Below are 27,224 nucleotides of genomic sequence, written 5' to 3' on the forward strand. Positions count from 1 at the left end.
GGCCGTGGGAGCGGGCGGCCCCGGCCCCGCCGAGGAGGCCCCGGCGCTGCGAGGCCGCCGCCTGCCCCGAGCCGCACGAGCGCCCATCGCGGGGAGGCGGCTTGGGAATAATTCCATAGCGGACAGTGCCGGGCAGGGGGATTTGAGGAGTGTTTCCCGCCGAGCCTCAGCGAGCCGGCGCTCCCGGCTTGGCGCATCCCGCGCCCTGCGCTGCAGCTGGTCGGGATGCTCCRGGTTGAGCCCTCGCGTTTCCGCCCGGGCTGCTGCAGCGAGCAGTTTCGCCTGAATTTCTGCTGCTCGTTTGTACGGTGCCTCCGAGGGGATTATTAATACGGGACGTCTCCGAATAGGCTTCGGAGAAGGACGTGCCAGGCTTCGGAGGGGGATCCGCGCACTGACAGAGCACTTTGGTCAGCCTGGAAGCGCGAGGCTTCCAGCCTGCTGTAAGGCAACATTCCCTTCGGATCTTGGGATGCAGGCGGCTTCACRAGGCCTCTCCTTGCAGGAATCACTTTCCAGGAGCCGTCCCTGTGGGCGTATGGACGGACAGGCAGCATCGCAGCTGGCCGGGTGTCGCGTTCCCTGCCGTGGCCTCYGGAGCTCTGCTCCTGACCCGGCTCTGGGTGATTCCTGCACTTTAAAGCTCTGCTAACACAGGTGTTAGTGTTCCCGTTCGGTGCACGTCCACCTAAGGGATGTGCCTGCTCATCCGCGAGAAGCTGCTCCGTGGCAGCTTCATCCAGCGTTAGAGGAAAGCGGCTACGTGGGAGGATGGAGGTTTTTTAGGAGCCATCCTAGCCAGGTTGGTTTCATCTGGAAAGGCCTCGTGCCCCCATTGGTTTCATCTCCTTAATAGGAGGCACCTTTTCCCCCCAGCTTTGAAGAACCTGGATTGGGGCCTGCTGTTTCAACGCCCCCCGTGCACAGGTTGTGCTGTTACCTCCGATTGTGCACTTGTTGCTACGACACAGCCTCCTGTGGGCACTCGTGTCCGCCAACACACGGCACCAGGYGTTGTGCGATTCACCCTGTTGTTTTAATACTGTGTGCCCGGCTTTCGAGGGCAACTCTGCATCAKTAGAACAGCCTCTGTGTGTGGCACATGGTGTGATCTGTACACARGCGTGCTGGATTTTGTCCTGAATCTGGAATTCATGTAATTTGTTCACTCCTTTCCTTGCCAAGTCGATAGGACACAAACAGAACAGTTATATATTCCTTGGATTTTTCTCTTGTGTGATGTCCTTCCTGCCTTTTTCCCGTAGCATCTAATTTAGGTGTTGTTACRCTTTGCTGTTTTCTTTGCATGTTTTCTTTTTTTAAAGACAAAAAGTTGCAGGGAGCACTCCTTGCAATGCCAAGGCAAAGAGCTGCAGCTGCTTTTTACATTTGCATGATTAAGTTGTTGGATTCATTGCTGCAGGAGCCCCTAACTGTAAATGGCTTAATAAAGGGACTGGACAAATTAGGGGATGTCAGGTCTCTTGGATGTTAATTTGAACCTGTGTCTTACTGAATTCTCTCCTGGCAGAAGGATAGTTTTACAGTGGCCGTGGAGATGTGTTAAAGACTCTCCCAAAGCGTTTGCTACCAGTCTGGTTGGGTGCTGGGGTGGATGGGATGGAATGTCCTTGGAAAGGAACATTTTACCTATTGGGAAGCGCAAGGGACTTGGAGCTCTTCCTCTCCTCCATGTTTGGTTTCGCGCCCCATCCCAAGGTGGGATGCTGTCGTTATCCTGGATCTCTCTGTGTACAGTGCAGTGCCCGCAAAATAAGCGCTGCATCTGAACGCAGCATGATACCAACAAACCAACCCAGGTGGTTTGCCTTGCACTGGGACTCGGGAATCTCTCTATCTTCTCCCTGGGATGTTGATGCCTGTCCCATGGATTAGCTGTTTGCATCGTGCAAACACACCGTGTGAAGAAGTCATCAGAGGAGAAGGAGGAGTTGGGATTTGCTTTTCTGGACATCTAATCTTCGGTGCCCCCTCAAGGCAGCTGTTCTCCTTGGAGCCCTTTTTTTAGTCACTGTGAAGAGCTGCTTTGACCTGCCCTCCGTGGAGCCTCCGTTAAACCAGCCCGTGGCAGAAGGAGCGCCCGGATTTACCCRCTCTGCTTTGGGTGATGAGTGTTGCTGGAGTCCAGAGCCATGACTGGTGAAGTCCCAGCCTCAGTGCCAGCCCAGATCGCTTTAACTGCCCAGAACCAGCAGTTTCTTTGTGCAGATCCTYGTTAGAGCCTCGATTCTGTTGGATGGTGAGAAGCGCCGCCAGCACCTCAGGGATCCGGCGCTGGATCTGCAGCCGAGCCCATCTCCGAGCCCTCCGCTGCGGTCCAGGGCTCYGGTGCTGCAGCATTGCCCTTCTCAGGGCTGTTCTGCAGCCATCAGGCCCTTCAGGATAGAAACTCTGGACTCGTATGGCCTCCCTTGAAGGCCCTGCTCAGTCTAAGTGCTTTGTTTTGATGCACTGCTTAGCTGAGCATTATAGGCATTACATGACTTTAATCGTCATTTTTCACAAGGCTGCCCTGTTTACAGGGTCTCACATTACAAATCTCTGCTCTCCCAGCTTTCTTGCCCCGCTCGTCCTCCCTCCTCCTTTTCCATCTTCGCCCATTGTTTTGTTCTTCCAAAGAACAAGCCTAACAAAAAGCAGCAGAGGGAGGCAGCAAATAACGAACAAATCGGCATTCACAGATTTTAATGAGTTTCTGCAGCTGGGTCTGAAGTTGGCAGAGCTTTCTTGGGAAACACAAACAACAGAGAGCCCAGAAAATAGCCAGGTTACGAAAGCACAAAGCTCGGGAACAACAGCCCTGAATGTCAGTGCTTGTTGTGCACTTCAGAGGATGGTGCCACGCAGAGCAGCTATTTTGCCACATAGTCCCCGAGCTTTGCTGAGCCTAGGAACAAACACTGGGACTGAATTATTTGCTTTAATGCCCTTGATGATCAGTGGTCAGAGACTGAACTGAATGCTGGGGTTTTTTTCTTTTCTTTTTTTTTTTTTTTTTTTTGCTGATAAATCAGAAATGACTGAGCTGATCTAGATCATTTGCGGGGAAGGGTTTAAACAATAGTTGATAACAGCAGCACTTTGGACCAGTTCTGCTTCTAAGTGTTAATTGGATGCAGTTTTGCTGACGTAGCGGTGATCAAATCCTTTCTGTGTGTGAAACGGCTGAAATGCTTGGTCAGGCTATTATCCTGGTGATGGTTGATGGATTGTTTTGTCCTGCCGACAGTTTTGCTGCTAATGCACATATTTTGTTGAGATGGACGACATCATATGTTTAAAGGTCTTAATTTTTATTTCGAAACTGCACTTGGAGTTGCTTGAACACATACGGTGCCTTTCAGAAAGCAACAATATTCAGCAGAGTCTGGAGCTTTTGACCTTCAAGGCATGAACAGTAGATTGAAAGGCTCTTTTGGGCTCTTTTGAGGGGAATTTGGGCCCTTTAGCGAGCAGGAGGTAGCAATGATGGAGCTCAGGAGTGCAGATTGGTGGCACTCAACAGCCAAGGCCGTCCCATCATCTCCTCACACACAGACCTTTAAAACTCCAAACCTTTGGGCCATGGTTATCGTGGATAGCATTCACTGTAGGACATCCCTCAGCTTTTTCCCGAGGTTTCCCCTAGTTGCCTGTTCCGAGTTCTTCCCTCTTTTAGGAAAAAAAAATGGGAACCTTTCACTTAAAGGGAGTTTTATCACGCTGGATGCTTTTATTTAAGACCCACAACAGAACGGTGCATCCTGGCCAGCACATACAGCCTCACCGTGCGGGAAGCAGCTGGGATTTTAGGAGCAGGCTTTGGATGTGTTTGGAAGAAGTGGGCTCTGGGCACAGCAAATCTTACATCTGGCTTGGTTGCTCTGTTGCAACATATGGTTTTCGTAATACTTAACTGGGAGGCATTATTCAATCCCTGCATTGTCTAAACACTCTTAGCACCAAAACAACTTGCTATATGAAACGCAGTGAACGCAAAGCTCGTTTCTGAGTAGTGTTAGCTTCCTGATCATATGTGGTTGTGAATCAGCAGTAAAGGAGCGGCTGCTCTGATGAGTATCTACAGTAAGTTCTTGGTCTTGTTTTTAAGGTGTAGGGAGCTTCTCACTTGCTTCTTAGTTCAATCTCTGCTTCACTTCTGCTCCTTCTCACTTACCACATGTGCTGCATGATGTGTTGTTGTTTGTTTTCCTGCAAGTGCCTTTCCTTTCTTTTGAGAAATGCTGTATTTCTCTTTTCCTGTCTTCTTTGGAGCAGCTCTGCTGCAGGACAGCCCCTYGTGTGGAATAAAAAGCGAGGTCGAGGCACTGGGCCTGCTCCCTAAGCCAGTGAGGTCTCACGGAGAGTGGCTCTGAACCATAGAGGTGCTTCCCCTGCTAATTTAGATAATTAATCTAAGTTAGATTAATTCTAATTCCCAGCTCCGCAAGAGGTGTCAGGTTGGAAAACATCTCTCTGTGGAAATGTCTGGCTTGGTCCCGGGCACCTCACGGCACAGGTTCCTCGCTGCTGCCCTGAACGTGTGGCTATGGCAGTGCTTTGAGCGGGACTCGGTGTGATTGTGGTTTCTGACTTCTCCTGGCTTTAATTGCTGAAAGGTCGCGGCTACCGGCGCGTTGGACACGACCTGCTCCTAAGGAGCAGGAAACTCATTGCTGTAAACATGGTGGGAATGCAAGGGATGCTCCTATGAAAATAAGGATGCTCCTTAMATGCAAGACAGCGTCTCTTGGTCTGCCTAAATAATGGCAGATGAGAAAAATTAAACTTTATTTCTGTTTTAATCTCCTCTGGCAGTGTTCTCACCCAGACGGAAGCCCAGTTCATATCTGCTTGTTGGCTTGCCTGCGAGGAAGGAAAACCATACAGCTTAATCCTTGCAAGTAGAGCCTGACAAAACAAACCTGACGGGGTATCCTCCTGTTGTAAACAGAGTGGGGATCTGGGCTTCGCGTGCAAATCTCCTTTGACGGCTCTCCCTTGACTTGTGCTTCCGCAAACCAATGGATGTTTTTTTGCCCTTGTTATATTAATAAATCAGTCAGCTGTTCTCTTGACAGCTGTGATTACACTGAAGCACGTATAAGACCTTACGGGGGGACAGGCATGTTAAAATAAAACTCTTCCAAGTGAGAAATGGGAGAGCAAACTCTATTAGTCCCTAATTTCACATWGTAATTAGAAATCCTTGGCCTCTACTGTTCTGTTAGCTCTCTGTATTGCTAAATGGTGACAGAGAGTTCACTGACAACATCTTCATACTTTTAATGGGAGTCCATAAAGGTTAACAGAAAGCAGCTGCTTTTAAAGTGCATTTGGGTGGCAGGTTTTTAGAAACTTCTGACTTAAACCCTTCCTCAGAAAGGAAGAGACCTGTTGCAGTCGCTTCACTTGTTATGAGAGAAAYACAGAAACCAGAAGGGCTTAACTAGATGTTTCAAAAAGGTGAGAGAGCAGCTGCACTTACTGCCTTAATTAAGACCATTAACCACTGCAATTTAAATACCAGACCGCTCATTTTCACCTGGAGTGGAGATCATGGATGGGTTTTAAGGCTGAAAAGCCTTTGAAGGAAATAGATTGATATGGAAATACTTTTGGGAGGCTTGGGAGATAAGCAGTGCTTGATGGCAGGGGGAGATTTATCCTCTCTTTTGCACTTGCTCAGAGATGACCAGTGCTCAGCAGTGACCTGCCTAATTACAGCAAATTCCTCCTGCTTTACCCATATCCTTCGGGTATCTGCAGACCAGCCTGTTGGGGCAGGATTCTCCTGGCAGCTCATTGCAAAGGTCGCTGTTTGTTCTTTAATCTGCCGTGACTTAACCCGTTTTTCCCTTTCGGTTTGCAAGCCGGGCCCTTGGGGGATTACTGCTGCTATACATAGGCTGCTCTTAGCTGTGTCCTCTTCGCCTGGGACACTTAAGAGCTGCCTAAGCCCCTGGGCCGCGACGCCTGCGTGGTGCTTGGCCATCGTTTTGGTTGCTCTTTGCTCGGTGTTTCCCTGTCCACGCTCGGTAGGGTGCTYAGGACTGGAAGAAGATGGAGCTCCGAAGTTAGGAATACCAGAGGTTGAGCCCTTCCATGGGAATTTCATCCCAAAGGATGATTCTGTGGGTGCGCTGCTTCGCTGGGGGGAGGCAAAACGGCAATTTTTAATTTAAGGGCTTTTTCAAATGTTGCTGTTTAGCCCACCCCGGCTTCAGCAGCCGTGTTGGACAGTGTGTGCGTGTCCGTGCACTGATAAACAGGGCCCTAACTCAGCACTGCTCTTGATAGCCCCTTATCTGTGCGCACGTGTGGCCCGCGGTGTCCTCTGCATGGTCCCCCGAGGGCTGGCTGTGTAAACACGGCTACTATTTTTAATGCTGAGGTTCTGGGAAGGTCCTGTCTTACTGGCTCCTCAAACAAGCGGATACGCAGCAAAAGTCATTTCTTGACCCAAAAAAGTACAAGCAACGACCTCGTGTAGCTTGTGAGAAAGAGCCCTGCTCGGGGCAGGCTGCGCACAGGCTCGCGCTGCCCAAACCGTCCTCAGGATACGCCTGAAATCAGAACCTGCTCCTCCAAGCTCATCACAACTGGAATATCGGACATTTGACTTTCAGCTCCCAAGTAAGGTGTCAGGAAGGGTGTTTTTAGGTAACTTTACAGTGCACGTATTGATTTTTGGTGTTCTGCTTCAGTATTTCGGCAGCGTTTGGCAACAGATGTGCTCTAGAAACTAATTATAATCCTTTGAATTCCAGTGGATCAGGGCGCAGGCGAGGAATGTTATCCTGGATGAATCTGTGCCGCGCAGGCTGCGTGTGACTCAACGTTATTTTTCATGGGGCCGAAGCCAGCGGCTGCCAAAGGGATCCCGTGTTCCTTGGTGCCAAGGGGTGAACTGCCCACAAACTACAGCTAAAGTTGGCAAAATCAGCTCAGAAATCCTCAATTTACAACCTACTCCCAAAAGGCCCCATCTAACAAAGAAGTTGTGCTGATTAATGTGAATGAGGAGACCCAAGAGCATCTTGACGGCGGCAGCAACAGAACGGGGTCGCTGCGAGATGTTTATTTGAGCAAATAGGCTGTTTTGGTGCATCTCTAACTGGCTTCGCCACCTCTGCGTGTCTAGAGACTTGAGGAGTGTGTCCTGCCCAACACCTTGGATTGCTCCAAGGTGACACCTTCGTCAGGCCAGAAAGCATTAGCTCTAACTGTAGCTAAAAGCGACACTTCCTGCCGGCGCCGCGGGGATGAGTCACTGTGGTTTACAGCAAACGGGCAGCATCTTCCTTACATTGCAGCAGGTTTTTTTTCACTTAGATATGAACTTACAGAGCAGCAGGGTTGGGGGTTGTTCCCTCTCATACCAACACAGAAAACGTGGAGGTGGTTCAGAATAAATGACCGTCTGCACCGGGATGGGCTCTCCGAATCRCTCCGGTTCTCTCTACACCCGTTGCTGTTGTCGTAAGGCCTCGTTTTTCCCTTGTCCACCCAAATGTGGCTCCTTTCAGGCAGCCTCCAGCCTGGCGGGGTCCGTCGCGCTGCCCCTGAGCTCGGGCTCCACGTTGCAGGGAGGTGGGTTTGTTCTCCCAGCAGCTCCGACGCCAAAGCTGAGTGGAAACACATGACAGGAGACTGTTGAACTTTCTCGTTCCGATCCCGCTGAAAAGAACAACAAAAAATGTATTTTAAGAGTGAAGTATTGGTGCAGGGCACTGAAGGCATTTCTTAGGCGTGCCAGGAATGTTCCTTAGAGGCTCCCTCAATAGCTCCTTGTTTGCAGGAGGCAATCGCAGGCAATATAAAGATGTTGCTCATAGGGAGGAGTTGCCTCCCCTGCGTTCACAGGAATTTCTTTGGATTATAGGTGCTTTTTTTTCTTTTTCTCTTTTCTTTTTTTCTTTAAGAAAGCCTGAACAGCGTATGGAGAAACCGAAAGCAATGTCAGATTTAGTTAAGGGAAAAAGAAAGGTTGTACAGGGGTGTACGTTAGTACAGATTCCTTTTTAAAAGGGCATTGAAATTGCAAGTGAACCCTGGGAGGTAGGAGAAAATCATGTTCTCAATAGATACTTAAAACCACAGGGAAAATGGTAATTTACTTTCTCCTGAAGGTATGGTTAGGAATTAATTTAGTTTTAGGGGTTCTTGGAGACTGTCTTTTTGCAAAGCCTCTCCATAAATGTTGGTGCATACGGGAGCAGGCATAACCTCAGAAACGTCACTGCAGAAGTTTGCCAGTGGCTCAGCGCTTTTAAGTAACACTTATGCCAATGTATAAGGAAAAATGCCAGAAGTGCCAGTTTTTCCGGCTTCTTCAACTCGGAAAGACGATCTGCTTTAGCRGTAAACGAAAGGGCAAATACTCCTGTTGCAAACAGTCTGCTTGGCAAGGAAATTGTTAAACTCTTCTGAAATCTTGACGTGCTGGACTTCAAGACCAGACTTAATCCCCGGTAGTTTTTTTCTTGATGTTTAACTTAAGTGAAGCTATAAATGTTTTTCCTGAGTAGGATTTTTCCTTAGCTGGTAGTGAGTAATAAATCTCCTTTATCCTGAAATGTTTTATTTCCTTGCACCCATGCAGGGTTTCGTGCTGGTAGTCTCATGCGGGATGCTGAGGGCCAACCCTGGGATCCTTATGTGACACTGCACAGCGATGCTGTGAGGGAAAAGAATTGCTGTCTCTTATCACAGATTTGTAATTTATTAGAATCAGCAGCAATTTTTTTCTCAAAATATTTAATGTTTTTGTAGGGATGAGATACATGGAGCTTAAAGCTGCAACTTTTGTCTTTGTGGATGTACTTTGGACATCCGCAGGAGCGTTGTCCAGCTACTGGGTTACTATGTGACCCTGTAAGAAAAACTGGGAGTTTGGTGCATGTGACTTGTGCTAAAATATAGCGTAATATGCTTAAATAATGCAGAAAATACAGAATCTGCGCTGAGTATTTTGTTGGTGGCAGCTGAAACTGAATGCCCTGTTCCTGTGCAAATTGCAGCCGTAGGACTYTGCAGTTCATTTATAGACATCTACCAGCAAAGAATGAGCTGACTTCATCAATGTTAATATATCTTACTTTGACAAGGTCCATATTTCTACGTAAATGTAATAGCTCATTACGGTTGACTACCTTACATCATTCCTGCTGTTTTTGCATCTTCCATTCCAGGGTTTCACATGGGCAGCGAATGCTCCTTCTTCCCCTAATAACCTCCTCTATTGTTTTTCTCAGAGCTCGGTCAATTTTATTGAGTAAATGTCACGGACTTTTAGCCTGTTGAYTCCCAGTGCTGGCGAAACAGCATGTCCTGCATGAAGGGAAAACACAGTTATAAATGTTTCATCAACATGCAGCTATATCTGTGTATATTAGTAGACTGATTAAATTTACCTATTCCCTTGCCTTAATGTGGGGGGGCCTCATATTATTTCTTGCAACAAGTATTTGGAAGCTTTCTAGGTGTCCAACTTGTAGGCGAGTGTTCCTTTATGTTGAAGATAGTGAATGCTCCTGTTAATTAAATTAGTATAAATACAGAATTCTAAGTAATGAAAAAGCTGTGAAGATCCCGGAATGGAGGGGGGGAAATGTTCTTGGACTTGTCGAAGTCTGAAATTCCCACTTAAGCGCTGTTCCAAAACCAAGCAACCAAAACCAGCCCTGCCTTTCRTCAGCATGAACTCATAGATCTGTTGCAGCTCTTCAGCTCGGTGACCATGAACTAATACTGTTCGCTCTTCGYGGTGTTGTACATTTTTCAGAAGGCGTTTTATCTCCCAGCGCTGCTCTCTAGACTTTTTAGAAGACATAGTGGAATATGCCAGTGTACRAAGGTACTTTTTTCAAAAGCAGCATTAATCTTAACTCGTTGCATGCAGTCCTCTCCTCCCTCCACCCTCTTCCACGCCAATATATGAGGTCCTGCATGCTGGTGCTGCCATCTGATCATAAAACTGGCATGACTCCTATGATTTTTTTTTGAGCACTTAAGGCTTTTCTTATATATATAATTGCAGAACCAAGCACATCTCGGGCTCTCCAAGGCACAAGAGTTTGAAGAAGATGCACTTCATCAAGAACATGAGGCAGTATGACACGAAGAACAGCAGGTAACTTCTGGGGACCAGCTGTGCCCCTTTTATTCATGTGCAATAGGATCCTCTCAAAAATAAACCCCAGGAGCCGTTTCCTATTTGTGATAATATGTGGTGTCCCTATCTTAAGTATATGTGTGTTAAAGACATTGCCTGTTCATATTTGTTGTAGCTTCAGAAATTTGCTGGTGTGGTTCTGCCATCCTGTTTTGGGGAGGAGCTCACAGCGTTGTCTATGTAATTTACAGAGCAAATTAAAAGAAATCTGGTGTTTGTGTTCCATAAAAAAAAACTTGTTGCTGAATGTAACATCTGATCCTTAATTCTTATCCTGATGTCTTCCTGTCCACTTACAGGATAGTATTAATCTGCGCTAAGCGAACACTGTGTGTGGCTTTTTCTATCCTACCTTACGGGGAGAGTTTACGGATCAGGTGAGTAATCTTTAACTGCTTTTAGTGCAGTTTCTGGGTTGTTGTTTGCCATTTTTGAAGTTACTGCTTATTAAACAGCTACTGTTGTTGTAGCTGCATGGTTCTGAGGCATGTGAACATATATCTGACTTGCCACATAAATATATAGATAGACAAGAGCTCCTTGTTGGTGAGTAAAATCAGACATTGGCCCAGTGTTCACCGTAACTTCAAGAGACAATATTGGAAAAGGGCAGGCTTGTCTTCAGGCTTCTTGTGCTCAAGATTCCTGCCCTGTGCGATCCTTGTTACCAGCTGGGAATATGTGATGTGATGTGAGTATTTCCATACCCCTAAAGCAGTCAAAAAGTAATTCTCCCTAGTGCAACAAGCAAATGTGTTGACCCAAGAGCACAGCAGAATGAGGAAAAGCTGTACCTTAAACATATGTTTGTCTTGGCATGATGACCTCTCTGCAGATGTTGCCTCTGCAGAACTGTCTCTTTGCCGCTTTGGGCACTAACTGTGCTGATGCTGACAGAGTTTGCAGAATAAGCTGGATTCAAATCCTGTTCTGCTAAACTGGAGCATCCGAGAAGGATGCTTGCCTTCATTACTGAAAAATATCCAAGAGGTTTTAATGAAACTGTATCTAAATAAGTCTATGATGCTCTGCTAGCTTTCAGCTCTTCTAAGCTCTGAGTGCCACTGTATTTGCAGTCTAAGAGAAGCTCAAACAATTTAGCCTGATTGATATTGCATTTAGTTTATTTTGAGCTCCATTTTTGTGTAGAATTGTAAATAAGAACACTTGTGAGAAATAACCTGCCAGCTGGGTTTTCCTGCAGCTTTGCTCAGTCCCTTGTGAACTCTTAAAATGATTGTGGGAAGGTCTGTGATATACAAGTACACTATAAAAATACTCGTTTTACTTTAATCCACTTCTGTCAAGACAATTGTGTTGTCACGCTGCCCTGTACATAACGTATGGAAGAAGGAAACGGATGTTTAGTGGTGGGAATTGCATTGTATTCAAATATGCTTGCTATAAAAATAGTCAATGGGGAAATATTCTTCCATTTTATGGAAAAGCACCAAGGTTGTTGGAGTGACTTTAGAGCTGTTCTGAGCACTGTGACGTTCTGCTTGTGTGTAAGCTGGCCATGCAGTTCTTCAACTGAAAGCTGCTTTCTTGCATTGGAATTTAGGTGATAGGCTGCATGAGGCAGAGTTCTGCTAGCAATCCTGATTCTTAGTGTGAGCTTGTGTGCACAGTGCTTGGAAAATTGCAATTGAAAGGCAAGTTCCTAATCCTGGAAACTAGTAATATAAATTATGCTTATTGTTAAATATTTGAGCATTAGTGCGTAACAAATTGAATGATATTATGCAAAAGACTTTATGTAAAAACCTGAGTTTAGTTTTAGGAGCTGTATTGGTGCAGAATTGTACAAAATGAGATGTAATCTGCTTATTCACTTAAGGAAGAATCTCTACATTTTGGAAATGATTGTTCAAAAACGAATGCTTGCTTGGAAATGGGCTCGAGGGGATGCCCTGTTCCCACGCAGCGGAGCTCTGACCTTGCCCTGCTGGCTGCAGACAATGGTTTATCATGGAGGAAGTTGAACTTGTGCTGCATTTTCCACTCACGCTCTCTTGTCTGCTTTTAGTGATCTGAAAATGGACGGCCAGAAACAACGACATCCTTCAGGGGGAGTTTCAGTCTCCACTGAGATGGTGCTTGGACTAGAAGGAGTGGAGCTAGGAGCTGATGGCAAGGTAAGGAAATGCCTCATGTCTCTTAATCTGCAATGCCGATGATTAAACTGCTGACAGGAGTAGGGGAGGATGCAGAGACATTAGCCTCTTCCAGCCATGGCATGATGTGACCCTGAGGCAAAATATTTAATTTAAACTGTGCTTCACCATCCATAAAATGAGAGCTCTGGCTTTCAGAGCTGTGGAAGTTTGCATGTAAATCCTGAATGTTTGAGGTGTTGAGATTGAGTTGTGATAATGCTCCTCATCAGGAGGCTGTCAGAGTCCCTTACTTGTTTCTGGAAATTTTATTCTTGGACCTTGGACAGCTGGTGAAAGATATAACAGCAACATAAAGAAATATTTTAAATTAACTTTTTAAATTAAATTTGTGCTGCCCGAGTGTTGTTGATGTGATCCTCCCCTTCTCTTCCACCATCCCCAAAATTGTCCACAACTCTTCCATACTCAAGTGATGGAAGAAAGGCTTTTCCATGTCCAAATTCTTCCCCTTTCCTCCTTTCCCTGTTTCAAGGTTTGCTGTAAAGAAAGAGATCTCCCAAACTAAACATAAACTCTGATGGTGTCTCTGTTTCATAAAGTTTTAGGTGTCTGGAAAGAAGTGTTCAATAAAGTTCCCTTTATAACTATTGCAGTTTTCTCTTATTTAAGGTTGTGTCCTATGCAAAATTCTTGTATCCAACCAACGCCCTAGTTGTCCGTAAAGCTGACGGCCACGGTGTTGTTCCTGCGTGCCGAGCTGGTGCTCCCCGGAGTCTTCCTGCATCAAGGTACAAGCCTGTGACAGCAAAAGCAATACCAGCAGGAGCGGAGATAGGTAAGGTCTGAGCAGAGACTGCTCCCACCTGCACACACAGCACGAAGTGAATGTGCTTGTTAGCAGCATTGCACTTGCTGCAATGTGTTTTTGGAAGGATTTGTTGCTGTTGGAGAGGGACTTTTTAACACATCCTAGCAAAGGTTTGTGAATGAAGTGCAAAGGATGAATCTTAGGAGGCTTGAGCACATTTATTACGTCCTCTGGATGTTTGGCCAAGTTACATTTATGCAATTCAAGAAGCAAAACCTTCTCATCATAAACCTGAGGCTTTTTATTTTCAGCAAGAAATGTCTGATGGACAGGTGGTCCTTCTTGCCTTCCAGCACCACAGCAATGCATTAACTAAAGAGTTTATGGCAAGAATGTGCTCCTTTCATAAAAATGTACATCTAACCAAGATATCTGAAAGATTTGAGTGTATCTGAATGAATTCAGTCTTGTGCTGCTGATATTTGCACTTGTCTGGAGTATTAACTATTAGATTCTGAGTCTAAAATGGTACATCAAATATATTTTATTTTAAAAGTCTGGTTTGTTTTTATTAATAATCCTAATAACTGCTGTATTTATTGAATGCAGACAGGTGGTTGTAGCTGCAACGTGTGCACACCCTAGCATACCGGCAAACTCTTATAGTTGCTGTTTGAAAACTCTTAAGAAGAGGAAACACAGGATTTCTAAAGCTGTGTATCTGTGGCCCAGTGTTGTGCTTTCTTCATTCCTTCAGGAAATGAAGCTTGTGAAGCAACAGAGTACGATCCAAATCTTTTGGACGATCCTCAATGGCCCTGTGGGAAACACAAGCGGGTTCTCATCTTTGCCTCTTACATGGTAAGTGACTGACACACCTGAATAGCCTTTGGAAGATCCTCCTATAAGCAACTACCCCTAGGGAGAGGAAAACAAACAGCTATGGGGGGTGTTTTTGTTTTGAGAACTCCTTAGGAAAATACAGACGGCTGATTTTGCCCGTTGAGCTTGTGAAGAACCAACATGGCCTTCGGGTCCATGTTCCTATTTGTTATTTATAGCCATTTGTTTACAAGCTTATTAAGACTTCAGCATTGTGGCAGAAACTCAACCTTGACTATTAGTTAGCAGGACATGACAGAAACGTAAAATAATGATTAATGAAATTTGGTTTTGTCTTTGCTTTAAAGAATCCTTGAAAGGCCTTGCTGTCAGTACTGAAATGACAAATTTTGTCTCCCATGTTTCAGACAACAGTCATCGAATATGTAAAACCCTCGGACCTTAAAAAGGATATGAATGAAACCTTCAGAGAGAAGTTTCCTCACATCAAGTTAACGCTGAGCAAAATTAGGAGGTAAGAAACAAGAAGTGAGTAATGAGGAAATCTAACACTGTACAAAGCTGCTTTCATCTTCACTTACATGAAGCAACTACTAAATCTATTAATAGTATATATGATTAAATACTAATCTCTTGTGACCAGTTGAGCAGACTGTAGGATGACAGCCTTGTACAGGAATGCTTTGGATTCTGTGGAAGGATAACTTCATAGTTCAGCCTAAAAGGGTATTGTTTCATCAGCTGCAGTGTCCTAATAGCTAATTAACAGTGAATGAGCATTAGGCCTTGAAACAGATACTTGCAAGCTAATTGTTTGGCTACTGTGCAGTTCTGCTCTTAACTGGATTATCTCTCTGAACCATTTGGCTACTTTTCCCCTTTCAGTTGCAAGACTAGCTGATGGCCATGGACTCGTTACCACAATTCTAATATAAAGAGTAATTTTAGAACTGAGGAGCTCAATAAAGAATGGTGCTTCATGTGGGTAGGACTGTGCCATGCAGAATGCCTCATTTTCCAGAAAAGCTTCTGGCTATTCAGCAATGAGATGCACTGTTGCATCTAGAGAGAGCTGCACTCTTGCTGGACCCCTGAAACAGCCGATTAAAAACATAATTCTGCTGAATCATTAGAGCTATGTGTAACTCTTGGTGCTGAGGGGAAGTCTTGCTCAGAGTTTGCTTTTTCTGCCAGCCTGTTCTGTGCATCTCTTCATAGCTGCTTTGTGTAAGTTCACAGAGATCATTGCAGGTGTAGCATGAGTGACAGAGTTGGCACCTGTCCCCCCCCAAGTTGCCTGTACCAGAAAAAAGGACTCAGCACTGCAGGAAAGGTGTCACCAGCCTCCCTGCCCACTCGGGCCTGGTTCCTTTAGGTGCCCTCTAGTAACCGGGTCTTGTGTAGCAAGCACTGTTTGATCCACACGGCTTTCAAGCACTACTGCAGAGGCCAAGGGGATTCAGCCTTATGGTATGAATTGCAAGCAAGTTGGGGAGCTCGGAGGGAACCGCACAGCAACAGTAAAAGGGTCCGTGAGGCCGCTGGTGTCCGCGGGCAGGCGGGAGTGCTCTGCCACGGCAGGTACCGTCAGCCAGGTTAAATCAACCTGTGAGTCAGATCCAGCTCGCTGCCAACTTCTGCTGCAATCTAAGAGGATACTCATCAGTTTTCCAAATATCAGTCKTCTTTGTATGCTCTTGGTTCCCACACTGTAGAGTTTCTAGTGCGTTTCATAAAAAACATCGTGTTTGATGTTTTTTTGTGTGTGTTTTTCTCCATCTCCAGCTTAAAAAGAGAGATGCGGAACCTGAGCGAGGAGTGCAGCCTGGAGCCCGTTACTGTGTCCATGGCTTATGTTTACTTTGAGAAGCTTGTTCTGCAAGGCAAACTCAACAAACAGAACCGCAAACTGTGCGCTGGTGCTTGTGTCCTGCTCGCGGCCAAGATCAGCAGCGACCTCAGGAAACATGAAGTCAAACACCTTATAGATGTAAGTACTAAGGTTTGCTTCATGTGTTGACAGGGCCTTGCCTTTATTTCACTGAACAAGATGAAGATTAAAGCCAAGGCTTTCAGTATAGTATGCTAGCATTTAAATCTATCAGTCAAAATCTCATTAGGACCCTTATTTGATGATGATGATGATGATGATTATTGAACGGTATGTGGCTGATACATTCCCATGTCATAGCGATCCTGCAAGCAATCTTATTTTTTAATCCATGTTTGTTTGTGTGAGAAAGGGTGGGTGTCACAGCCGAGTTGATTGTCTGCTGCAGCCCTGGTCAGTACTTAATTAAGTCAGTATAAAATAGGACTAACAGTGTGTTGGTGTCTTGTGGATGACTGATTGTTTCACTCCCTCTCTTTGTATTTTTACTATTGTAGAAACTAGAAGAGAGATTCAGGTTCAACCGCAGGGATCTCATTGGTTTTGAATTCACCGTGCTCGTAGCTTTGGAACTGGCCCTCTACCTGCCGGAAAACCAGGTTTTACCTCATTACAGACGGCTCACGCAACAGTCTTAACCAAAGCTCCGTTCTGGGAAGAGCAGCCCCGAGCGCTGCTGCTGAACCCGCCGGGCGTCCCGTGCCGCAGAGCCCGCGGCCCCCCTGGCTACGGCTGCTTTGAAGCCTGCGGCGTTTTTCAGACTGGCAGGGTGTGCGTTATGGGGCTGTGTGTGGAGTCTGAGAGATGGTACGGAAAGAGGTGTTGGACTTTATTTTCTTTTGGACATTTAAAGCACAAATATTCACCAGTTGGCTGTCACAGCCACTGATTATTCCTTATTTATCTTTTCAGTTTTATTAAAACTGTTCTTCCCTATGAAGAATTCTATGGTATTGGGGCAGGGGGGTTGGTTTTGCTTTGTATTGTTTGTTTGTTTGTTTGTYTAAAGCCTTTATTTGCTTCCTGGAAGCTGAAGGAAGCATCACTTCCATTCCAGCGCATCATAAAGTTCAGATCTTTCTAAGAATCTTCTCACACTTTGACATTAATGAAATGCATACTTTATTTTTTTAAAGATGTGCCTAAAACGGTCTGGTCTGGAACCAGTACTTTTTAAGTTAGTTATGTTGTTTAGTAGGAACTCCCGAATTTATATAGCCATTTATTTTTTACCTGCATTGGCCTTGCATATAGGGAAAAAAATCCAGTATATCTGCACTAATGATGCACAGGGCATCTATAGAATACTATAGACCTGTAAGGAGCAAGACTGAAGATATTCCATTTCAAATTATTTAACTAATCTTAATAATACACTTTATTTTAAAAAGATGGAAAATCTGTCATGAAATCATATTTATTGAACAAGGTGTGTGCAGCAAAGTGCCATCTTAATTCACTGTTCAGTGGAAAATGAGCATTTGATAAAGAGCAATTTACTGTCAAATGTATCACATTTTATTTCARTGTTCTGTAGTCTGTAATAAGTACCTTTTTTAGTGTGACTGTCATGTATGATCTTGTCTGCTCTAAACAAGTATTTATTCTGTGATTTAAGTCAGCAGAGTTACGGCTGCCAACGARCTCAGCCAATGAAACAAAGTTCGCTCAGCAGTTAAAATGCTACATTTTTTAATTTTAACTCTGTTCTTCCAAGCGTTGTGTCACWGTGGTGGTCCTCATGAAATCGGCATTTGCTCTATATCTGAACTGCTGGTGTCCAGCAGCACTCTGATGCTTATGCAGAGGGTAAAATAACTGTGGCCATTGCCTGTTCCTTCATGTRTTTTTAAAATATCCAGACCAGGGGTCAATTCAGCTACCACAAAAGGTTCCATTTACATTGTCTCTTGGTTTTATTATCCTAAGCAATATTATGATGCGAGTAACTGTGTCTCTTTGCAAGGAACAAAATTGATACTTGGTAAGAAATCTATAATTTAAGTTTGACTCCTGAATGAAATACTAGACCTCATACTGAGGGAAGGATACCTGCTCTCCAAAATGTAAAATAATGTAAATTCCTGTTCCGTGTATTCAGTGTTTATTGTAGATAAAAACAAAGCTGAAGCTGTTCTTCACCTGTGTTTTCCCTGAAGCTAATCTGGCTTCATTAGAATTGCAGCAAATTGTATTGGAGACCCTTCCTCTTTTAAGAAGGGCTCAAAATGTATTTTTCATATAACTACAGTGACTATCAAACCTTTTGTAACCGTGTTGAACTCCGTGTATGTAACTTAAGGTATTTGTGTAAAGTTTAATATGCTTGTAACTTCTCTTTAACACAAAAGGACTTTCCAGTCTTCTCAAATGAGATGATAGCTAACAGGTAGACAATAAGCTTTCCAGTTATCTTCCAAAAGGTTTACAACATCTTTACTAGTTAAACTTTCTACTGAATATAACTGTCATTGCATGCAGGAAATACCCAAATACTAACATCTACCATATACATAAGTCTTGAAATTAGCAAGCAGAGGTGAACTCAGCTACAGCACCCTGCAACTTAAGGATTATGGAGGGGACAGGAAMATTGAACATGGAAAATTCCCACACAGTATCTCCAGAAATAGCAGAATACTCCAGTTAATGTGAGTGCAGTCAGGAAATGTAACTTTCCAGCAACTCTTATTCCTGCTTAGTATAAAAAGAGTTTCCTCTCGCAGTTAACTTCTTGCAGACTTGAAAAAAAATATGCTTTTGAACTCTTAGAGGTCTCTATTCAGTGGAAATTTGTCTAGTTACAGTTGGCATTTGGGCAGAATGGAAGCTGTAGCTTCGCATCAGGCAGTAGCAGGTCCTTGGAGGGTTTGTTTTCTTTTAGAAGAACAAACTAGGGTAAAGAATATAGCATTTTGTAAGGTAAAGCACTGTTTCAAAGAGAATTTGGTCCAGCACATGCAGTCTTGGAGCTCAAAGCTGCACAAAGTACAGGCCAAAAATGACAGCACGAAGTGACCGCGGTGCTTGTGTTTCTGGAGCGGGCAAAGTGCTSCTCGAGTGGCACCGTGGATTTCGGACTGATGCAACTCTGAACTTGGTACCTCTGTCACCATCTGTGCAGGGACAGCCGCTCTGCAGAGATGCGCTAACTTACGTGTGTGTTCGTGTTTTCCGTTTCATTACAGCCTCTGTGCTAATATTTATCTCGTTACCTGAAAGCTGCCACCGTGTGGCAAACAAGTATTATTACGTTATCGATCAAGAACTCATTAATAACCAAGGTAGCTGCCAGCTTTACGTTTTCCCGGTTCTCTCCTCTTGCTTTGAAGAAAAATGTTGGTTTACAGGGAGGGGAGTAGCTCTGTGTACTGTGTAAATGCTTTGACTCAGCGCGGAGACCTCTCTCGGTAAGAGGCTGTACKTTTTTTTTCCTGTAAACAGCACTGTTACAGTTGTGTCCTCATCCGTTTAATTTAAGTGTAGCCCGTTACCTGTTTTTTTCACCTGAATGAACTCGTGGAATTCCAGACGCTGTGAAATAAAACCTGTTTTGATACCCGTTTTGTAACCGAGCGGCCCGGTCTGCCCTGGTGTCTGCGCCTGCAACGGGAGGCGCTGCGGGGCTCGGGGCGCCGAGGGAAGGGGCGAATCCCGCTCCCTTCGCGGCGCTTCCCGCCCGGCGCCTCCCGCCGCCTCCCGCCTCCCTCAGGCGCCGCTTCCCCTTCCTCCTTATACGGGGGGGGGGGGGGGGGGGGGGGGGGGCGCCGCGGCGACCGTTAACGGCCGCGCTGGGCGGGGCTACGCGGGGGTGGGGGGAGCTTCCCCCGCCTTTTCCGCTTCCGCCGGCCGCCTTCCTTCCTTTCCGCCGCGCGCTCGCGTGAGGTAAGTGGCGCCGCGGCGCTCGCGGCGGCGGGACCGGGAGGGAACCCGGGCGGAACCGGGACCCGGCGGGACCCRGCGGGACTCGGCGGCCCCTGGGGAGGCGGGGAGGGCCCCTGGGGGGGTCCCGCGCGGTTCCGGGCGGCCACGCGGGCGCCCAGGGGGAGCGGGGCCCGCGCAATGGCCGCCGCGCTGCCTCCCGCAGAGGTGTCGCCCGGTGCCCGTGCTCGGCGTGAGGCGCAAGATGCAGAACGACGCCGGCGAGTTCGTGGACCTCTACGTGCCGCGCAAATGGTGAGCTGGGCTGCCGGGCCCGGGCCTGCTGCGCCCGGAGGCTGCTCCGTGACAGTAACCCCCTCCCACCAACAGCACAGCAGCGTTTTAGCGTTCATGGAGGAAAATAAAAGCACTTCCAAACGTCCCTGAATGTGTAAGGGCTGTATTTAAGGTGTATCAGAAATGCTTGTACAGAATTTGAAAAGACTTGATTCCTTATTGCCTGAGTTTTCTCCAAAGTGCTCAAATAACAAACTTTCAGGCCCAGCTTTCAGTGCAGACACAACACGTAACCACCCGTTCATGTAATGAAGCCTGTGGTGCCTCTCCGAGCATCAACAGGTRCTAGTGCAATGGAAGCAAATTGGCAATTAGTTAGAAACATGGCTAAACCCCTCGGAAGTTGACATGAAATGGCAGCATAATTTGGACACGTATATATTGCTTAAATCCCTTGAATAAAGCACGTTAAGACTAAAGGCCGTTGGGAGAGGTTGAACATTTTCTGCTGTGTGATGCTTAGCTCCGCAGTGGCAGCGGCTGCTAACCTGCAGTTACAGAAGTTACAGAAACTGCATTCTCACAAATTACTCGTGTTGTTCCTTTTTTTTTTTTTTTTTTTTTTTTAAGAGAACTATCAACTTAGCCGCTATTCTCCTTTAAATTGTCTTAAAACTGCATTTTCTGAGAGTCATCCGGAATGTCTGAAACTTCTGAGTGTTACTGTCAAAACTTTTGCTAGTGCTTTAATTTCTTGAAGATTTGGCGTTAATAGTCTGTTCGTTGCCAGTGTCCTTTTTCCTTTCGTTTTAAATGTACATTCTGATTTTATTTCTCAGCTCTGCCAGCAACCGAATAATTGGTGCCAAGGATCATGCTTCTATTCAGATAAATATTTCTGAGGTAAGTTTTATAATGGAAACATCTGGTGGGAAAGCTGACACTTCAGCTTTGGTAGAAGTTGGGAAATACTGAAGGTCTGAGGCATTTCCAGGTGGTTCAATAGCCCTCATATACAAGTAAAATTAGAGGACCTTCAAACATGTTGTATAATTAGGTCAGCTCTGGCTATTTTTTAGCCTATTGGAAAATACTTGGTAAAGGGAAAATCATAAATTAATAGTCTGTTCCAGTGCTTAACTGTTAGACTAAATAAAATGTCCAGCCTCTAAATATTTAAAGTTGAAAATATGGAAATTTCATATCCTGAGGGGAATAGGCTTGCTTTTGGAATTGGTTCACCTATCTTTTAAACAAGTATAATCCTTCAGTCTTTCCTGGTATGTCCTGTTTCTTAAATGTATATTTTGCTGATTTTCTCTGTTCTTTCTAACTTGTCCAGACTTTAAGATCATCTGGTTTCCTGAGCCCTTAACCAAGGTGTCATCTCCAAGTTCATGTTAATACTTAAAACARCAGAAGAAAAAATAATAATAATTTTCATCTTTGCATGCTTTGCAAGTGTGGTAAATTTTTCTAGTAATTCTGTAAGAATTCATTTTTATGGAGTAACTTGCTTGTAATTACAGGTTGACAAGGTAACAGGCAGAGTCAACGGCCAGTTCAAAACATATGCCATTTGCGGAGCCATCCGTAGAATGGTAGGTGCTTCCTTGGCATAGGAAACAATAATGTCCCCTTTGTCACCTGTTATTCGTTCTGTGAATTCTGGTTTTGCTTGCAGCAAAAGATTAGGCCTTGCCTAATGACCGAAAGACACACAAGCTCTTCCTACAGAATGCAGTGAAGGAACATTCATGGGATACAGACATATTGAAGGCACAAACAAATTTGCTTGCAGAATTAATTTCTTTTACTTTTCCCACTTGTTTACTTTGGAGAATTATGTTTGTATAAATACACACATAAAAGTGGAATTTTCCCTTTACAAATGTACCATTACCTTTGCTTTTTTAATCTTGTGGCATCATAACTTAAATTAGCATTAAGAAAACATGATGTGAAGCTTTCCAGAGTTCATCAGAAGCCTGTTTAGTCAGAAAAACATCTTGTTAGTTAGTACAAGCATATATTATGTCAAGCTACAATTACTTATTTTTCTGCAGGATGACAGAGAATTTAACTTGTTTTAGAAATGCTAATCGGCACATATAAAATGCAATGCTTTTACTTCTGTCTTCTACTTTGATGTGGCCTCTTCAGAATTATCTTTTTTTATTAAAGGGGGAATCAGATGACTCTATTCTGCGTCTGGCAAAAAATGATGGAATTGTTTCCAAGTACGTATGTTTATCTTGTCTTTGATAACATTTGCAAGAATAATTTCCATACCCAAACCTAAGTTCTAGGATGAAAAATGTACACAGTGTATTTATAGGCTGCTTATACAGTTAGTCAAAAACATTTACTCGAACTCTTGAAGCATACAAGTTTGTAACAGATTTTATTGAATTTCTTTTTTAGGAATTTCTGACTGAAGAAGCTCTGGTGTGGAACATCTGATGTAAAATAAACAATTCCAATCTATCTTGTGCTGTGTTTTTATTTCTGATTATAACCAGTCTATTTCACTGTCTTCAGTGAATGACACTGTTCAGTGTCTTTCTGTTTTTCTTCAAAAGGAAAAAGTTTCACTGTTTGTTTATTCTTACTCCCAGGATTGATAAGTTGTGCACTTGCAGCTAGTCTCCTTTTGCTGACCTGTAATGGCACATTTTGCAGCGCAGCACTCTTGATTTGGCCCACTGTTTCACTGGAAACTTGCGCAGAATATGGCCCATAACGGGATTGTTTCAGCTATGCTGTCAGTGTTTAGCTTTTCTTTTTTCTCTTGACGATACAGCATGTATTCTGCTGTTGACATACAGGTTCTCAGGGAATTATTAAGTCATGCATGGTTTGATCAGAAATGGGTGTTTGCTTGACATGCTAGTAGATGAATTGCCATGTGAGAGAGACTTAAAAACGGCTTTACTTCTTTGGTTTTGACCTCAATGCTGAGAAGTAGGAAAATAATATAAATGAGAAATAACTTTGGTGATATTTAATAAATAGCTTGATAGCCCTTTAATGGCTAGATAAAATTTTTGCTCGATGATGTGTTATTTTTAGTTATCTTACTAGCAGAGTGCAGGGAGAGAGCAGGCAGTTAGAGACTACTCTGCTGACTGCCTCTATCTGCCAGGTCCCTGTCTGGCTGATCTCCACTGCTGCTGGTGTAACCCTCACCAAAGTTCCTGCATCGTAGCTGGAAAGGGTTGCTGTGGGTGCTTGGTTTTCCTTGGAACTAGTTCATCAGTGATAAGAATTTGAAGTTAAAGGTTGTGAAGAAGTCATTGTGAAAGGAAAATTACCATTTGTTTGCTCAGCCTGCACTGTCACTCTTGACAARCTGCCAGCTCTGCTGAGTCCATGTCAGGCATTAACTTGAGCTTTTAAATTAGAAATAAAGATAATTCTGCAATGTTGAGAACGTATTTGTACTCTGAGAATTAGGTTTATAGAACTTCCAACCATCCTGATCTTGCAATACTGTATTCTACAATCTCTGACCTTGCTCTGTTCTTCAGACTGTCTTTATCTGTGCACTTTGAAAAATTGCTAAGAAAAGTTACATCCAGATTGTTCAATTTTCTGTGCTGTTTCATTCAACGAGATTCCAGTAGCTCGGAGCCTTTCAGTGCTTGCTAGGCCACCACGTGGCCTCAGAGGACGATGCTCTGCAGTTACCACCATTGAAAGCTGTGCCTGGACYCTGTCCCGTGGCTTCCTCCTGTGATGGAAACGGTTGTGCCGATGCTTTCCTGTCTGTGCCCTGAGCCGTCCCCACCTAGAGCTGGTCACCAGATATAACTCTATTCCTGTCCTGTTTGCCGGTTGCTGTGGATTCGTGTGGGTGTGGGAAACTGAGATCTCAGACTTCCCTCGGAGCAGTGTGAAATAAGGCTATTACCCACTCCAAACTAAGGAAGAGGGCAAACTAGTCCTAAATACAGTATATTTGTTAAAKTATTAGATGTTTTGAAGGGTAACATGCTCTGGGAGACAGTCTTACACTTTTGAGACTCCATAGATATCTGTGGAGCCAGGCATAGTACATCAGGTCATATTAAGGTTTAATGGCAATACAGGATATATTTTTGAATTTGAATCTTTTCTTGAAATCAAAAAGTGAAGTAGGATTTCACATCCATGTTACCGTATGGATATACTGAAGGACGGGAGAAAACCTTTGTTGCAGGCACTGCTTTAGCAGGCAGATGGCTGAAATCGGCAGACTAAGATCCCTTTTTTTAGGTTAACTAGGAACTAAAATGTACTCGACTGCACATTCTGTCTTCCCACTGATAACATTTACATTTTCTAGCCCTTCTGCAAGCTGACACAACTTAAAAAGATAAATAAACTCTTGTGTGCTTCAAGTAAGCAGGAACTTGGTTGAAAAGACCAAAAAAGGCTTCATGTTGAATTCCTGATGCAAAAGAAGCACCTTCCAAATACCACAAAAATAAATAAATAAATAAATCTCCCTTTTTTGAGCTTACTGTATTGCAGCAAAGTCCATCCAAAAGAAAATGAAACTTGTTTGTGATTGTCCTGGAAGTAGTTCATTTTTTTTTTTAGTAGCTAAATCTCAGAAAACACTTTCTGGAAAAACAAATCATGTCTCCAAACTGGAGAGAGTTAGGCTTGGCTCGCATCCAGTCCTCATTACTTTTGTACACAGTGAAAGATAACTTTTAATTAGACTTGATCAGAAATGACTGACGTATCCTAAAATAGCTGCTTCTGCCTCAGCATCGGGAGTAGAACTGTAAATAAAATCAGTAACTGTTTACTGCTGATAAATGCCTCGTTTACCAAAAAGTTTAAATATTGTTGGCTTGTCTCTAATCCCCTGAGACTCTGCTTGTCCGTGTGGATTTCAGTGGAATTCCCCCATAATGCAAAACAAACAGGCTGAAAGCCCAAGATGAACTAGAGGTCCCTTAAATGTCTTTTTAAGAAAAAGAAATGACTATTGGAATAGGACTAAACTGCGTGAAGTTCACCCTCTTCTCTTAGTTGTGTATATGCATGAATTACGCTCTAAATTAACCCTTGGGAGACCATGTGTCCCTTTACAAAGTACTTTGGGGCTGCATTTTCTAGTATTGTGATGCAAAATGTGCTTTGTTTTCCTGCGACAGGAATAGTTCAGATCCCCCAGAGCCATGAAAGGGAATGAACTGTACTTGTACTGTACAGGATGGACAGAGTTGCCCTTACATGGTTACACTGCACCCAGTCGTGAAATTCTTTCCTCTTACTTTGCGAGGACTTGGCAGTGGCATCCTGAAGACATCTGATTTAACTGCGGCTATTTCAGTATCTTTGGCCGAATTTTTGCTGCCCGGGCGCAGCCCAGCTATCTACTTCTTAAAGCACCTTCTTTTCTGCTAGGAGCAGAACCGATGGGGTTCTGTTTAAGCCTAGACCCGGTTTTAGTGACATCCGTGGTGTTGAAAGGCCCTTCCCCTGCGTGATCAGAGGTGCGCGCTTAGGAGGCCGCGCTGTCTCCTGATGCTGGGGACACAGAACGAGCCGCACCGACAACGAGCCTGGTTTGCAAGAGGCCAAGCAGGCAAAAACCGCTCCCGGGCAGGGAGGGAACAGCGGGCGCTGTGGATTTGGCCTCTCTTGGAGCTCTCTCCTCGCTGGAGAGATGCTGGGAGGACGATGGAGTGTCCCTGGCCAAGCATGGAGCGCGTAGAGCGGAGGCTCTTTCCATTCCCGTCTCTGTGGACACGCGGTTCATCTTCCACAAGCACRTGGAGCCGTGAGCTATGGTGGTGCTGGAAGCCGGAGTGTTGAGCCGAGCCCTTGCACCAGACCTGGCTGTGGTTTCGTTCCCTGTTTGCGCCTTGGGAAGGGCTCTCCGGTACCATCTCCTGCTTGCTCCGGTTGCTGTCACTCCTGGTGAGACACTGGGATAAAAGCCCTTCTCTGCTGCAAATAGCACTGGAATGGGTTAAAGATGCCCTTGGTTCCAGTTAATTCATCGATGACAGTTAGTGTTTAGAAATCCCAGAGGGGACAGATTCCCACATGTATGTTGGACTAATCAACCATGGAATAACCATAGAAAGCCAATTAAGCCCTCGTTTCTGCTGGGAAATACACCGTTGTTTAATATCAAGCAGGAGTTCCCCTCGTCTAAATCCCTTATTGAAACTGCAGGTATCGGGATCTACAGAATTAAGAGCTATTAATAAGGCCAGTGTGGTGCTCGAGGATGAAAAAGGCTCTTTACTCGACACATTCTCAGCTCGCTGCTGCTGACGGGGTAAAGCAAATGCGGTCGCCTTGAAGCAAAGGAGTTCTCCTGCAGAGCCCGCAGTCTGCCAAGAAATTCTGCTCCGCAGTTTCTTTTTCCTGGAAAGGAGCAGCGCAGACGGGTAAGCGCGTGCCGCTGCCGCCAGGAATTTGCACATCGGTTTGGAGCTGCGAGCTGAATCCTCTTTCAGATCCTTTCAGCGAATCCTCTTTCGTGATGCCTGCGTCCCTGGTGGCAGCTCTGCTCATATTTAGGCCCTAGGCCTGATCAAGGCAGGACAGGGCGGTTAATAACAATTTTGTCTTGCATTCTAAGCTCCTGCAGCTCATGGGAGGCTTCAGTGGTTCTTGTTTTTTTCTGTTTTYCCTCAGTAAATCTCTGCCGACCTTAGCGTTTTTGTTCTTGTTTTGCATGCGGAAAAGTGATCATATTCTGAGAGTAAAGTGAGTTTAGGTCTGGCCATCCATCAGGCATTTCATAGCACCAGGAATAAAGTGCAAGAGCCCCAGAGCTGTAAGCATGTTGTCCATTAACTCACAGATGTTCTTTTAAGAAGACCTCGTAATATCCTGGCACAAATAGTAGAATTATTGGGATTTGATTTGGGATCGTTGCATGGATGGAAGCAAAAGTTTGGCTTTCTTTTAATGAACTATAAACGGTGCTAGACCTGCCTTATCCATCAGAATTTAGCTATTGTGTACCCAGCTCTCTGATGCAGCTCTGCACCAAATCAAGTCTTTTTCCTTCCCCAAATCACGTCTTCTCAATACTTTTATAGGGCATCAGGGCACTCTTGGTCTGGTGCAGCTATCAACACATGCCAGGGTGGAATGCGCTGCCTTCCTGACACRGATCTAAGTATAATATTAGGCTGTCGGCCACTCCTGAAATAACTCTGTGTTTTGGCTAGAGGTTTTACCGTGCATTAAGCCAGGCTTGTAATCCGC

The 27,224-nt window shown here is 44.8% G+C and overlaps 2 protein-coding genes across 2 annotated transcripts in view; both read left to right on the top strand.

Annotated features, from left to right (window-relative positions):
* CABLES2 (Cdk5 and Abl enzyme substrate 2) overlaps positions 1-18,981 on the top strand; it is a 19,975-nt gene extending 994 nt beyond the window's left edge. The window contains exons 2-11 of the mRNA XM_026042006.1: positions 7,839-7,885; positions 9,788-9,859; positions 10,043-10,135; positions 10,477-10,554; positions 12,207-12,315; positions 12,967-13,132; positions 13,863-13,966; positions 14,356-14,462; positions 15,734-15,938; positions 16,337-18,981. Coding sequence (XP_025897791.1) covers positions 7,839-7,885; positions 9,788-9,859; positions 10,043-10,135; positions 10,477-10,554; positions 12,207-12,315; positions 12,967-13,132; positions 13,863-13,966; positions 14,356-14,462; positions 15,734-15,938; positions 16,337-16,477 — 1,122 coding nt within the window. The 3' untranslated portion in view covers positions 16,478-18,981. The remainder of the gene's footprint in view (positions 1-7,838; positions 7,886-9,787; positions 9,860-10,042; positions 10,136-10,476; positions 10,555-12,206; positions 12,316-12,966; positions 13,133-13,862; positions 13,967-14,355; positions 14,463-15,733; positions 15,939-16,336) is intronic.
* Positions 18,982-19,926: 945 nt separating this feature from the next.
* On the top strand, positions 19,927-22,484 carry RPS21 (ribosomal protein S21). Its single transcript, XM_026042085.1, has 5 exons — positions 19,927-20,015; positions 20,837-20,900; positions 21,527-21,598; positions 22,182-22,237; positions 22,422-22,484. The coding sequence occupies exons 1-5, from the start codon at positions 19,966-19,968 to the stop codon at positions 22,429-22,431; spliced, it is 252 nt and encodes an 83-aa protein (XP_025897870.1). The 5' UTR covers positions 19,927-19,965; the 3' UTR covers positions 22,432-22,484.
* Positions 22,485-27,224: the final 4,740 nt, after the last annotated feature.

The sequence above is a fragment of the Nothoprocta perdicaria genome, unplaced genomic scaffold (assembly GCF_003342845.1).
Source record: "Nothoprocta perdicaria isolate Ctin4 unplaced genomic scaffold, notPer1 scaffold_3, whole genome shotgun sequence".
Classification (NCBI taxonomy): Eukaryota; Metazoa; Chordata; class Aves; order Tinamiformes; family Tinamidae; genus Nothoprocta; species Nothoprocta perdicaria.

What these genes read in the sequence shown, in the direction of transcription:
- RPS21 (XM_026042085.1), top strand. Translation starts at nt 19,966, where the DNA reads ATGCAGAACGACGCCGGCGAGTTCGTGGACCTCTACGTGCCGCGCAAA. An exon ending in CTCTACGTGCCGCGCAAATG is followed by an intron (nt 20,016 to 20,836) that starts GTGAGCTGGGCT and finishes TTTATTTCTCAG; the next exon opens with CTCTGCCAGCAACCGAATAA. An exon ending in TTCAGATAAATATTTCTGAG is followed by an intron (nt 20,901 to 21,526) that starts GTAAGTTTTATA and finishes TTGTAATTACAG; the next exon opens with GTTGACAAGGTAACAGGCAG.